General features: G+C 52.0%; 1 protein-coding gene across 1 annotated transcript in view; it reads right to left on the bottom strand.

The window, feature by feature from the left end:
• Positions 1–13,856, bottom strand: part of ZNF185 (zinc finger protein 185 with LIM domain) — a 43,170-nt gene extending 29,314 nt beyond the window's left edge. Inside the window, exons 1-2 of the mRNA XM_082771114.1 lie at positions 13,717–13,856; positions 288–364 (exon numbers count right to left, since the gene is read on the bottom strand). Of these exons, the coding sequence (XP_082627240.1) occupies positions 288–312 (25 nt within the window). The 5' untranslated portion in view covers positions 313–364; positions 13,717–13,856. The remainder of the gene's footprint in view (positions 1–287; positions 365–13,716) is intronic.
• Between the last annotated feature and the right edge of the window lie 315 nt (positions 13,857–14,171).

Raw genomic sequence — 14,171 nt, forward strand, 5'->3', positions numbered from 1 at the left:
GGCACTGGAACTTCACATAAAGTCTACCACTTTCTGGAAATGAACAAGGCACTTCCACTCTTCTCCAGGTTATCTGTGGATTTGGAAGCATCATTCCACATATTCATATCTAAAGGTCCTATGAGCATCTGTCCTATGAGTCCTATGGGCATGTTGCTGGGTCAAAACACAGCAACTGGTAGCCTTTGTGAGAGTTTTCAACACTTCTTTGATAGGATGACGTTAGGAGTGTGTTATTGATACAGCAGAGGACAGATCCCCACCAGCCTGATGGGGAAAGGAATTACCTTTGTTGACACCCAAGGACATCATGGTTCTCACAAGTGCCTTCCCCCGTCAGTTACTGTTTGAAGACAACAGGTCCCTGGAATAAATGAAAAGGAGAACAGATTAGTAGTTCTGTCAAAAAACAGCTTTTAAGCCATGCAGAAGAGGAAGTATCACAGCAACGCCACAGCCACAGAGCCCGAAGGGTGGGGAGATCATGGCACATATACCAGAGAGCTGCAATTTCTTCCCATGCCATGCACCTTCAGCATCAAGGATGGAAAAAATCCAGTGGGTGCGTTCTCCATACTGGTAAATCTACAGATTGGCTGTGACAGATGCATCCTTCCAAGTCTGGAAGGAAAGCAGTGGGGGAGACCTCACCAAAGGTGCCCAAATCCGCCCAGGTGGGACAGATCTTCTGGAGTCACTATAATTCAGAGAAGCTGAGGCTGCGTGGGCGAGCCTTGGCATTTTCATCAAACAGGTGTAGAATATAAGGACACCTGACAAATTTCAGTTGACAGAGATGATCTGTGTTTCCCCAGGAAACAGAGCAGAGGGAATGCCTTGCTGTCTGCCACTGAAGCGAGAGTTAGCTCTTCCTTCTGATGGCCAGAGTCCCTCCTGGAGGTGACCACTGTAAAGCAGCGAGGAGAAACTGCTTGGAGATGCTCTGAAATAGCAACCTGGCAGAGCACTTGTTGCTCAGTACTGCAGTTGAATAAAAACTACCACAAAATAAAAATCAGGAAATATATTGGTTGTTTCAGATACTGCCAAACCAGTATATATATATATATTTTTTTTTTAACTGGGAAAAAAAAACACACAAGGGAACAAAGGAAAACATAAATGTTTCTTTTTTCTTTTTTTTTTTTTTTTCCCCCACCCATCAAAGTTTTTGAGTTAAGCTGCATAAGCCCTTGTTTCAAAGACGAAAGTCAAGGGCAACTTCCAACCTTCACACCCCTTTCCTCCGTTCTTTCCCTGCCAAAACTATCTGCTGAACCCGGATTCTTAAGTGACGATACCAACCATTAAGAGAAATGCCCAACCCTATTCGGGAGCCTGCGAATCTAAAATTAGGTTGTTATGATCTGCCGGTGGGCTTGTCTCTGCAACGCTGCTGCAAAGCCCCACGCCCATGCGGAATGCCGAGCGCTGATCTCACAGCATTGCTTCTTGGCAAAGGCTCCTCCGCTGCCTTGTCTCAGCCAAGGATCTACCTCAGCTCCCTGCGCATCCACTCCTCAGCCGGTTTGCGCTCGGATCGGGAACAAGCCCTCTGCAATTACCCCTAGGCTCCCTCTCCCTTTCGCAAACACTCCCAAACATTAATTCAGCTTCCACCGTGAGCTGACAGCCCACCTCTTCTCTTATCCTGCCCAGATCCCCCTTCCCACGCAAATTTAGTTGTCCCTGCTATTTAAAGAGAAATGAAAACTGGAGTGCTGCCTTAGCTACCCACAAAGAGCCTCTCAATACTTGGGTATCTTTCCACCGAAGGTGGGAGGCACGGCTGTAGTCCGTAGGAGCACAGCTGAAGGACCTGTAATCTGGCAAGTCTGGATTAAAAAGAAGTCAGTATCTCGGACCTGCACGTAGAGAAGCCACGTGGAAAGTGGCTTCATTACCTACTGTAATGAACATGTGTCCGAGTGAGGTCCGGAGCACAGCTACCCTGCTGACCGCAGGTCAGAGGTGTTCCTACATCCCTGGTGCCCTCTTCCAGGTATTAAATTTCTTCCTATTCCAGGACAAGATAAAGGCTGAAGGAGGTGGAGGATGAGAAGCAGTGGAAAAGAGCTATCCCAGGAGCTTGATGTGGCTCCAATCCCCGATCTAGGCTACGTGTTGTGAAATAATGGAGGTATTTGGAAGCTGGAAAGCCAGTTCCTGTCTAGCAGCACAGCTGAGAGGTGATCAGCCCCCCAGCACAGGCCCACTAAACGAACAAGCAGAGGTTTAGGAGCACGTAGGAAAGATTCTCGGGAGATGCAGAGCGAGGGCTGAAGCTCACGGAGGTGCAGCACTGAACTCTCCTCCCTGTCGTGCAACACCGCCCCGCTTGGGACCAGCCCTGCGAGGGGCATGGTCTCCGGTTGTTGCTTAAACAGAAGCTTTGCTTCTTACTCACGCAGCTCCCCTAACTTCACAAATACACCCAGAAAGGAAGGGAAGCCACGAAGGGTGGCACTCTGTGTGTGTGTGTAAATACACGTGCCAAGCCTTTTCCTCTGGTGCTGCGTTCCCTCTTCCCGGCTCACATCATCCTGGGAGGGACCGCAGCCAACGCCGCTGCACGCCACTGATATTTCTGGCTTGACAAACAGGCGTCGGAACATGTCGGTGGTGATCGCCCGGCTTAGCTTTGGGGGACTGGCAACTTTTTCTGCCAGCCTGCTTTTTCCACCGATGATTCACGCAACGGCAGCAGCAGCCCAGCTGTCCCAGCAGCTGGGACCAACCGGGAGCTCTGTACGGACTGAGGGACAAACTCGAGGATTTTAGAGCCTGGCTATGTCCCTGTCCCACACCAAGGATTCTGCCCTCATCACAAACACCATAACGAAGCTGTCCAGAGTGATGCTTTCAGCAAGAGGAGTGTAAAGATCCTTCTGCGAGAGCTGGAGTCGGTCCCCTGCTTCCTTTAATGCGCTTTTCTTTGGTTCGTGAAGGCTGCTAGGTGGATATTTTTCCCTGTCACCTGAGGATCAAGGCAACGCAGACTGAACAAGATAGCCACAAGCTGAGAGGATGCAGCAAGAGAAGAGCAACTCGAGTACCCTATTTCTTGCCCATGTTTTTGAATCACCTGCTGTAGGCGCCTGCTGGAGTTGGGACAGGGAGCTTCGTAAACCTCTGTGCTGATGCAATGAAGACCTCACATGTCTGCTCAGTGCCTGCTCAGTAACAAGAGCATTAGAAGATAAATTACTGCGGGTTATGCCATGGATCCTGCAGTTAGAATAACTCAACATTCCCTACATGAGAAAGAAAAAGCTCATTTTCTTCTTTTAATGCTTGCTGGCACCCAGCAAATGAACCGATGCCTACAGATGCTGAGATAGTAGCTGTGCTGAAGGAACAGGAAAAAGAGAGAGATGTGGCCTGCTAACCCAAACCAAAAGAGACAGATCAGCAAACCAGTACCAGGAAAAGCATTTCTCAAAAGCGAGCTCATATCATTTCTCCTTGCTTTGATATTCCAGTGGCTGGTGGTTAGGACACGAAACGGGAGGCGCAGCTTCCCCAGCCGCACGAGGCGGCAGCGGGACCGCGTCCCAGCATCTGCTCCAGCCACAGGGCTCTGCAGAAAGGAGCACGGGATTTTTGGGGCCAGAGAAGATTAGCCAAGGGGTGTTGGTCTCCAGGGGGCTGACACAAGACTCCTGGGAAAAAGCAGTTCTCATTGCTCCAAGAACTACTTAGAAATGACACAGCTTCCCCTTGCTGGCAAAGTTTGAGTTTAGGCTTCAACCCATGCACTGCAGGACCTCAACACGCTTCAAAGCATTTTTGCCCTTTATATTCAAATTTGTAAGTCTCAAAGACATCAGATCTGGATTTGGAGGGGTGTCTTCAACTGTTCCCAGTCACCCACCTTTATTCCCTTGAAAGGCAGTGACAAGCCAACGCGGAGCACTCCAGAAACCTCCCTTATCACCATGTCACCAAGGGACGTGGTTTTTCACAAATGTGCTTTTCTCTGCTATTGGAACCTCCACCACAGACAGTGGCTAAGTTACAAGGGTAAAAAAACTATTTTTGTTGGCACAGCTTATTTGGGAATCGATTACAGCTTCAGCCCTGGGATACAACAATTTCCTCTATTGCTATGGAAACAAATCTACTTGCCTGCTTCTGGCACAGATTGCAGCTGATCCCAACAGCTCCACTTCCCACCTGGAGCACAGGACTAGGACCTGCCACTCGACTGAAGCTTCAAGATCTGAGCTCAGCGGGTGCTTAGGATCCAAAAGCACCGCTCCACCTCGTGAGAGTCACCCAGAAGCTGGGTGCATGGCCTGTAAGTTTGGAAGGAAACAACAGAGATCGTCTTCTGGCAGCCCCGAGGGATACCTGCGGATCTCTGGAGCTGGCTGAGTCTAATTTACAGCTGTAGGCCACTGCAGATGTCTTTTCAGGACAGCTTCTCCAAAAAGCCTCAGAGGAAACCCCTTCCTCTGGGGCACGCTGTCTCCTGCCCCCATTTTACCAACACACCTTGAACACTAGCCCAGCACCTGGCCCTGGTGGCAAAACGGGAGATAAAAGGGGAGAAGGCACTTCAGACTAGCTATGACCCCAAAAAGGATGTTAGAAATCACAGCAATACCATCCCTCGGTATTTTGGGCACCCCGTGTCTGTAGCACCCCATTGCTAAAAGCACTCTGCATGCACAGGAGCTTCCAGACCCGTGGCCCCACAGAGAAGCACAACAAGAACAGCTCGTGGCCTCTTTTCCTGACACACAAAGGTGACCTTCCCCTGAAACCCTCTGCTGGCCAACAAGCAGGGCTCAGATTTTGGGGTGCTGGATGAAGGACACGCAGGTACAGCTGGAGTTTGTCACCTTCCTCGCAGCCACCAGCCTTGTTTTAGCCACCAGAGCAGCTCAGGAATAGATTCTTCCTCTTAGACATTCACTACAAACATGAAACATGAAACGTGAGACAAAGACATCATAGCAACAAAAAATCCACATCCCTTTCATGATTTGTAGATGGGAGGTTTTCTTGCAGAAGTCCAGCGGGAGCCCTTCAGAGCCTCCCCTTTAGTGCCTGCACACCATCAGTGCAACAGGCCCTTGATCCTAATTGGCACCCTTGGGTGCCATCGCTATGCAGATGAGCAGTAATCGCTCTTCATTTCCCGATCCAAACAGTTACTGCGGGCTCCGTTAAGCGTTGCCTGGTTTGCTGCGAGGTGGCTGCACTTGGAGGGATGGATCCCTTAATGTGCATCCCCCCAACAACCTCGCAGAGCTGCCTCAGGCTTAATGTTTGTAAAACACCCTGGGATCCTCGAAATAAATATCCGAGTGGCTCGCAAAATGCCAGCTCTGAGAGGTGTTTCTCCTCCAAAAGCAGCTGCAGAAGAGTAAATGTTTTTGGAGAAAAAAAAATAAATAGATTGGTAAATATGTGCCAATCTCACCAGGCTTAAACCTTAAAACAAAACAAGGATGTAAGTGCTTTTACTTGCAGAAGCGTAAGACTCTGTGGCAGCGTCCCTGGTTTCACACAGTGGGTTCTCGGACCGACTACCCTTTGGCCTGTGATCTGAGAAAAACACCGTGAGCTGCTGAGCACCAGCTACTAGAGAGACGTCAAACAGGCAATAACAAAAACACAACAGACTGACCACGGTGCCTCGACCTGCCCGTTGCAGTGACTCCTTCCTCAGCAGGGACAGCTGGGCATTGCTACGGGCAGCGCTTAAACAAGGGGACGTGTGTGCCAGGACCTACCTCTCAGTCCAGGAAAAATTTCGAGGTAGCACAAGGGAGAGAGCTCAAGTTCCTCCCGTCCCTTCTCACAGGCTTCTAAGCTGAAATGATTTAGGTTTCACCTGGTTTCAAAGACCTGGGGCTCACAGAGCAGCGTGTGCCACTCATGCGGAGCACACCTGGGTCCAAACTCAGCCACCACCTACCTGATGTTTCTGCACACACAGCCCTGAATGGATGCTTCAGATGGTACAAAACCACCGAGACTTGTGTTCATCTGGAAAGCGTTAAGAACAGTATTTGGAGTGATTTGTTGGTTTTTTTTTTTTTTCCTCCAAAAATAAATATATTGCAGAAAAAAAAAAAATGGGTAAAAGCTGCTGATTTCACTGCACTTGACCTTAAAACAAAAGATGATGGGAGGGCTTTATTTGCAAAAGCACAAGACTCTGTGAGAAACCCCTTAGCTGGAAACAAAGCCAGCCAGAGGAGCCTTTAAGAGCTGTCGCAGTCAGCCCAAACCTCAGTGGTGCTGGACACGGGGGATATTAAACACCTTCCTTCATGACTGCCTTTAGGAACAAACCCCAGGCACAGTGATCTAATGCATCTCACCGCAAAAGACCCCTCATGGTCTGAGTCAAACCAGCTATTGAATTTTTGAAGAAATAGCTTCGAAAAAGCCCAGCTGGTTTAATGGGAGATAACAGAATCAAAGCGATTTGCTTTCCTGGGGCAGATGCCTACAGGAGTTTTCATTTTCCAGTCCTCAAAACCCTCAGGGTCCTGTGGATGACCTATAGGAACAAGCCTTTAATGAAAATAAGTGTGGAAAGGCTACAGCCAGGATGCCTGGTCCTCCGGTGATAAAGGTATATCCAGAGGAATTGCAACCTGCAGAGTGGAAAAAGCTGGGGAAAAAAAAAAAAAAAATCACAGGTTTGCTCTTTAAGGAAAAGAAGAGCCCTGAGCCATTCAGCGAGTGCCTGGCTGTTGTAAGAGGGGTTAACTCCTGACTGCCTTAGCACGAGGGAAAGAAAATCAAGTCCCCAGGTGCCATCCGAGTCTCTTTAATAAAGAGGATAAAAGAAGAGGCCTAGCACGCTGCTCAGCACCGCGTGCAGCCCGGAGAAAACACCTGCCTCTTTGTCGAGAGGCGCTGACGTGGCCGGCATCAGCAAGCAGAGCCAGCGGCTCTGCCAGGGAGGGAAACACCTCCCGAAATCTGCGGGGACATCGCCCGCCTCAGCCCCCAGAGCGGGGCCACGTCCTGCACAAAGATGGCTTTTAGGGGCCTGGATCACACCCCGCTGCCAGCTCGTCCGGAGGGGTTATTCATCTCCTCCTCCTCCTCGCCGTCATCTGCTTTATTTTTTCTTTAAACGTAGCAGTGGGATATCAGAGGAGTGGGAGATGAGCAGGTTGTGGGGCTTACTCACTGCCCAGCCATCACTGGGAACAGGCAAAAGATGGAGGGTTTTATTCACCCGTTGTTTCCAGAAGAGAAAAAGGCCGTTCGGGTTTGCCATGAGGACACAGCTTTCAGCAAGCAGAAAGATTCAGACTAGATCACAACAGCCAAAGAATTTAGTTTCACACCACACTGCTATACATATTTCAAGCAAGATTAAAGCAAAAAATGCACAAACAGCTATGTTGTTTCAAAACAAAGTGAAAAGGTTTCATTTCAAAAGGCTTAAATTCGCCTTTTGTTTCAGATTTTAACTTTTTTTTTTCCCCCTTGGGAACAAGAACTTAGTGAAGCTTTTTTTGAAAGGGTTCAGTGTTGCGAATTTTGGAAAAAAAAGTAAAAAGAAACGCGCAGCTCTACCCAGAGCTGTATCAGGTTCATCACTGCCAGCCTCAGCCTCCTGAAAGTACTCCAAACGTCTCCTTTACCCCAACCCCAGCCAGAAAAACAACGTGAGAGCCCCTGAGAGTCATTTCCTCCTGTTCAAATCCCCCCAGGTGCCCACAGCCCAAGCTTTGAATTCAGGTTATGCCTTTCCAGGGGATCCTAAGGACAGACCTGACTCCACGCAGCTGGCCTCTGCTCTACCCCTCCGACAGATGCATCTCGCTGCCTCCTTCTGCTCTTGAGCAAGAGGAGAGGCTTTATCCTGTCCCAGGAGCTTCATTTCCCTCCCAGGTGCTTGCTGGAAGCAGCACATCAGGGCAGGGTTGTGCAGAAATACTCCACAGTGGCCTGCCTGTGCCTTCTTTAGTCCCTGTGGTGACACCCTGCACCGAGAGCAGGGCTGGGACCTTTTCAAGGACCTTTTTGCTCTTGAAAACTTTCCACCTCACACCTGGCTCTCACCCCGTGCCCACAGCCAGCGTGCTGCTCAGCCCTGCAACCACCTCCTCATCTCTTATCTCCCTGGCTCCCAAACCTGTCATTCTCTCCTGCTGGATCTATCATTGACTCGGACAAGCTGGCACCTTACCGAGGCTCTTCATGGGATGGGAGGTTTCCAGCACGGGGTATAACAGCAGAGGAAACTGATGCCGTGGTCCTACAGGGGGGAGAGGCAAGGCGCTGGCCCCTCGCCGCTGCGCAGAGCAATTTTTAAATTCTTCTCTCCCCAGGTTCTCGTGAGCCCTTCATGAGTCAGGACCTGACCACCTTCCAGGCAATTAAACCCAAATTGCCTCTCCCCTCTCCGTGATAGCAGGTCTCAGGTATGCAGCGCAGGTGGAGCTGTGCTGGGGGAGGCGAGGCCGATCACCTGCGCGATAGCACCGGGAGAACCGGAGCGCCTCTGCTGCTGAGCTGGGTTTCCCTCTCCACCAGCTGCACGGGGCTGATGCCAGCAGGAGCAGGGATGAGTTTGGCTTGGTTCCGACAGCTGACGATCTCCTGACTTCTGCAGAGCACTCGACAAAGCTCAGAGGGGTCTCCAGGCCTCCCCCTCCTCCTGCTTCTCTCTCCAACTCCTCCCTACGAGCAGCGTTAGGATGGCCAGCCAGTTTCCTGCATCCTGGGTGATAGGAACACATGACAGCTACAGGCTGGATACAATTCCCAATATATGAAATCTGGGATTTACAGCACATCTTAGCCTCAAGTTGTTTGTAGGATACGGCCAACGCAAGTCCTTCTGTGCTGGGTGATCGCAGCTGGTGCTCATCTTTCAGACACTGAACCCTGGGATGTCCCACACAGCAGGTGACCCATAAAAATGGGAGTTAGGATGACAAATTCCTGCTGACAAACCCTCCAACGTGAACACCCCGGCACAAGAAATAAATGTTCGATCAAAGCCCCGTTAGTACACCGCACCCTGAGACCGCATGCTTCAAACGGAGCTGCTAGCTAAATCCATCCCAATCGAGCCCTGATTTTCAAAGGCACAGAGCACCAGCAAGACCCCATGGTCCTGAAAATCAGGGGCAGGTTATGTCCATGTCCAGGAAACCACAAGGTACACGAGCAGCTTTGCTACGGAGCTGGACGGGGACAGCCTTTGTCACGGAGTCACTGCAGGCAGGAAAGGCACGGTGCCCGCCGGCACGCTGAAGACGCTGCCTCTGAAGCTCCTCGTCATGTGAATGAAAGCAATTAGAAGCTACTTAATAAGGGAAGGGGAGCTGAAACCTTGTTTAGATTTTAATCTTCGGGGTGTGCCTGTCTGCGGGCAGCCAGCCAGCTCTGCTCACCCTCTGCACGCTCCCAGGTGCTGGAGTGGTCCCTGCCTCGGGTACCTCAACGTGCTCGGAGTTTTTAAGGCAGCTGCAAGGTCAGACAAAGCCTCTTCCTCTCAGCAGCATTTCGGGGAGCAGCCCCTGATGAAAATCCCCCCTTTGCAGGCAAAACAAGCTGCAAAGCTCGGTCTGGCTGCCAGGGCCACAAGGGTGGGCACCCTCAGCAGCAGTCCCAGCCAAGCAGCCAAGAGATGGCTCCAGCAAGGCCTCCTCTTACCCCGAGCAGGGAGCAATCCCTGCAGATCACAGCCTGGTCGTGCCCTTGTCCATCCCAAGGGCCACAGAGGCTGCAGCTGGCCCTGGGCAGCAGCGTGAGGAGGAACACGATCGATCTCTGCCCGCTTGTGCAGCACCCTTTGCTTCTAAATCCTCCAAGTGCCAGAAATCAGCAGCCCCTCGCTTAATTGGGCATGATTCTGCTTTCTGTGTAAGCCACTTAAAAAAGGTGTAATTATACCCCAGGAGATGAAACACGAGCTATTCTTTAAGAGCTGACTGCAGCTCTTATTACCTGCAAACACACAGAAGGAAAACTCGCCAGCCATCCCCCTTTTTGATGGCTCAACTGCAACTTTAAAATGTTAATCACCATTTTTCAGCCTGCTTTTGTCAGGAGTTTGTAGGCCACTTGCAGTAATAGCCCCTTTGCACCTAATAGCCACCTTGCCCTCTGTTTGTCTCGGCGATGAGCTGGATCCAGCACTGGCCCTAGTTCTGAGGACTAAATGAACGCCCTGGGAAAGGAAGCAGTGCTGCTTTGATCCCGTAAACACAGCTTTCCTGGAGAGTGCCACGGGGTGCCTTTACGCTCCTCAACTGTCCATGCAGCCCCGGCCAGGCACCGAGGTCACATTACAGCATTTGCTCCGCTTCCCCGGTGGCAGGAGGGGACCTCCCTTGGATGTCGGGGCACCAGGCCCCGCAGGAGCTGCACGCTGAGGAGCCGCGAGCCATAAATCCTGTGCTGCTCCTGCCTTCTGGGCAGGGACCCCGTGGCTCAGCCCTGCAGCTGTTAATGGACAACAAACCGTCTAAAGCAGGGTTCCTCTCCTTCAGCCCAAAGCATCACCTGCAAAACCAGCCCTGGCCTGGTGCCTTCCGAGCGATCTCTCGCACGCTCCTCCTAGGTGGAAGCACAAAACTCATCGCACCACTGAGCTTGTGTACCCCTGGGGGACCTGACCTGACCTGAATGCTGCAAACTGGGCTGAGGTCAGTCAGGAGGAAGAGTCTCGTGGTTTAATGAGAGTTAATGCATATTCTGACCTTCACGGTCCTCAAATTAAAAGGTATTTACAACTGGCAAAAAGGCTTGAATTAGAACTTCTTAAAAACTTCCTAAACTCCGCCAACTGTTGATTTTGTTATCTAGACCTAAATCGGGGCCCCAGTCCCTACTCTCCAGCCCCTATGGGACAAGGCAGGACCTCGAATTTTGCTCCAAAGCCCACCTTTTCCAACCCCAGAGGAAGGAAAGCCAGGGAGAGAAAGCTTCTCCGCACAGGTCACACACAGGCACGAGGCTCCCTGCCCCAAAAAAGCAGCATCCACGTTTCGGGATTGCTAATCCAGGTCTGCGCGCTGTCAGGCTGCCCTGCAGTGATCTGGATTAGGCGTGGGCACAGCCTCGCATTTCTCTTGCATTAGCCAGAGAGCACAATGCAAACCTTGTGCCAGTGTTATGCTTTTCTGTCAGCTGTTACCTGATCTGCTCCGAAGTCAGAGCAGCCTGGACAGACCGTGCCTGATCTGGCATAAAACCTGCCAGCGCACAGTTAACCCCTTAAGCTCATTTGAGCAAGTTGGAACCAGCAAAGGAAGTTTATGCTGGGTTAGCACCGTGAAATTTTTGAGCCAGCGTTGCTGTGATGGGATTTATTTCACCTTTGTACTCCGGCTTGAATGACACCCCGTGCCTGGGAAGGATGGGCGGCTTCCACCCCGCTGCCTGTGCTTGTGGAAGCGAGTGACAGCAGGAATTACACTCGGGGCTTCGGGCTGTGAACTCCCAGCCTGCAATTTAGGATCTCATCCCACCTTGTCCACGCAGTGGGAGGCTGCCAGCCTGCCTCTGAAGGACCAGGCCACCAGCCTGAATCTGCTCCAGGCCTTGGACTGAGCCCCCGGGGCAGATCTAACACCTCACGTCGTGATACGGGCCCTGCGTTGCGAGAAACTGGGTGGCTGGAGGCTTTCAAACAGACATAAAGTCATGCATAGCTGCCTCAGAACAGAAAGGCTCTTAGTGCTAAACCCAAGGTGATATTTAAGAGGCTGCAGCTCTTTCTTCTCCAGGCTAACCAAGCCCGGCTCTCCCAACCTTTCCTCACAGGAGAGGTGCTCCCGGACAGCCACGCCGCTGCAGGCGACACCTTGTGCCTCTGCTGCTGTTCTCCTGCCATGCTGGTCAAATAATTCACCTGCATCAGTCGTTAACTGCCTGCCCTCCTTTCTCAGGGCAGCCAACACGACCCTGAATCCACGTCGCAGGAACAGGAAGCACCTGTAGCTGCAGCCGGGCCTGCTGCCTGTGCGGGATTGCTGTGACGAGCCTCAGCCCAGCACCACAGCTCCTCAGATCCCCAGCACCAGTACCTGGGGACAGCAAATGCCTCTCCTTCCTCAGGCGTGGAGGAAAGTGAGATGAAGACCGGTGGCTGCCGTGGGGAAGCTTGCACAGAACTCCAACGGGAGCACTGGACACGTTTCAGCCGTGTCTGACAGCTGCTGTAAAGCTACACCTTTTTTTTTTTTTTTTTTTTTTAAATTCTCTTGCAACCACATACCCCACGATGCAAAATTTCAGACGAAGCTGGCGAAGACACGAGCTATTGAAGTCAGGAAAGCGTGGTACAAGCTTCCTTAGAGCAGCACACAACCCTGCCTGTCCCCAGAGACCTCCCCGGGGCCCCGCTGTGCTGGGAGCTGCACAGCCCCACACAGCACCACCACCCCCAGCACAGCAGCTCGCTGCTGCTGCTGCCCAAAATTACCGAATCGTTTTTCACTGCACTGGGTACGCAGTTTCATTACTCTAATTACAAGGCATTAATTCCTAATTGCTCAACTAATTTTTGTATTTGAAAAGGAAGAAGGATGTAAAGGATGTTTACCGCACCCACATGCCATTGACCTTATGCCTTGATGTCTAAAGATGAAAGCAGGAAGGAAGGAAAAGTTTTGGGGCTTTCAAAGGCAGAGCTTCGCGTTTGTATGACGGACCCATAAACGGAGCAGGACATCAAATCCTACTGAAGCTTCATGGCATCTCAGAGATGCTACAAAGTTTTGCCACAAAAAAAAAACATTTTTAGAAAAGAAAATTAAAAATCCATCATTTGTGAAGACTGGGACTTACAGATAAATAATGCCGGGGAACAAATTTAATGTTTTGTCTTTGGCTGGATGAAGCCAGAACAAGCACAGGGTCCTGATGGATGTGACAGGGGAGGACATCCCTGCTCCGTAGCCCGTGGTGAGCAGCCTGGCTCCTGTCTGGCCACGGGCAGCTCGTTCTCCTGGCTGGGTTTGTCTTGGAGCAGCAGCAGGGCAGGGATGGGGGGAATGGAGATGTTCACCAAGCTCCGAGGTGGGAGCAGCAAGGACTGAGGGAGGGGCTGGTCTCCTCCGCATGAGCTCTACCACTCCCATCCCTTCCTTTCCAGGGTGCTGATTTCATCCTCAGGGAGAACCAAAACAAGGCAGAGGAGCACAGAGAGAAGAATCTCCATCACACGCTGGTTTTGGGGAAGGGGGTTAGGGGTGGTGGCACGCAGAGCAGCTGACCCCAAGCCTCTCGGGAGGCTGCCTGAAGTCACAGGCTCAAACTGCGCCAGTTCTGCAGAGCTGCTCGCTCGTGTCCACGCACAGACTCGTCCCTGCTGCCATACCCACTGCTATCCCTCCGAAATTAAGCAGGTGACAGATTTCAGAAAGACAGGGACGGGCAAGGAGGGAACTCAGCAATCAGACGAACAAGAGCAGCAAAACCTCACGGCCAAACATCCCCGTCTGCCTTATTTACGTGCTGGCACTACTGCCAGCCTCGTAGTGTCCAAGCACCATTTCAGACCCACACTTTGCTCCCACACAGTGGAGAAGAGAGCTTCATCTCCCTCTTTACAGCAGGAGGCAGCAGTTCAAGCCTCCCTCGTCCCCACCAGCTCCCCGTGTCAGCAGGTTAGGAGGGGACAGCCCTCCTCCTCCTCTCCAGCAGAGCCAGCAGGTGAAGTGCGGGTGGCAGAAGCACCCCGGCTGTCTCTGGAGCAGTCTCCCTGCCCAGCCCTACCTGCAAAGAAGCTCCTCAGCTGCAGCTTTCTCCCAGAAGACAGACGCGGAGCAGCCTGCAAGCGGTCTCCCAGCACCTTGCCCCTCAAGGGCTCGCAGCGGGGATCTCCGATCCTCCCTGGCAGCGAGGTGGCTGTGGGCGAGGCAGGGCCCTTACCTGCCGGCTGGATGGAGAGGGCTGGCTCTGGGAAGCCAAGCCTTGTTTTGAGGAGGAGACTTGGGTGTGTTTCGCCCTTCGGGGGAATCAAACAGGTTTCTCCATTCAGGCTGCACGGTCTCTCCCCTCCCCGCCAGCTCTCCTCTGCATTCCTCGCATTCTCCGGCCCTGCTGCTGTGGTGGGACAGCGGGGAGCAGCTCCCTGCTCTCGCCCACCGAATTTCTTCCTTCCCAGGCCAGGCATCACCAGAGCTGCCCAGGGAGAGGCTCTCCCCGCAGCAAGGGGGAGTGGGCACCCC

The sequence above is a fragment of the Aythya marila genome (assembly GCF_965140915.1).
Source record: "Aythya marila genome assembly, chromosome: 13".
Classification (NCBI taxonomy): Eukaryota; Metazoa; Chordata; class Aves; order Anseriformes; family Anatidae; genus Aythya; species Aythya marila.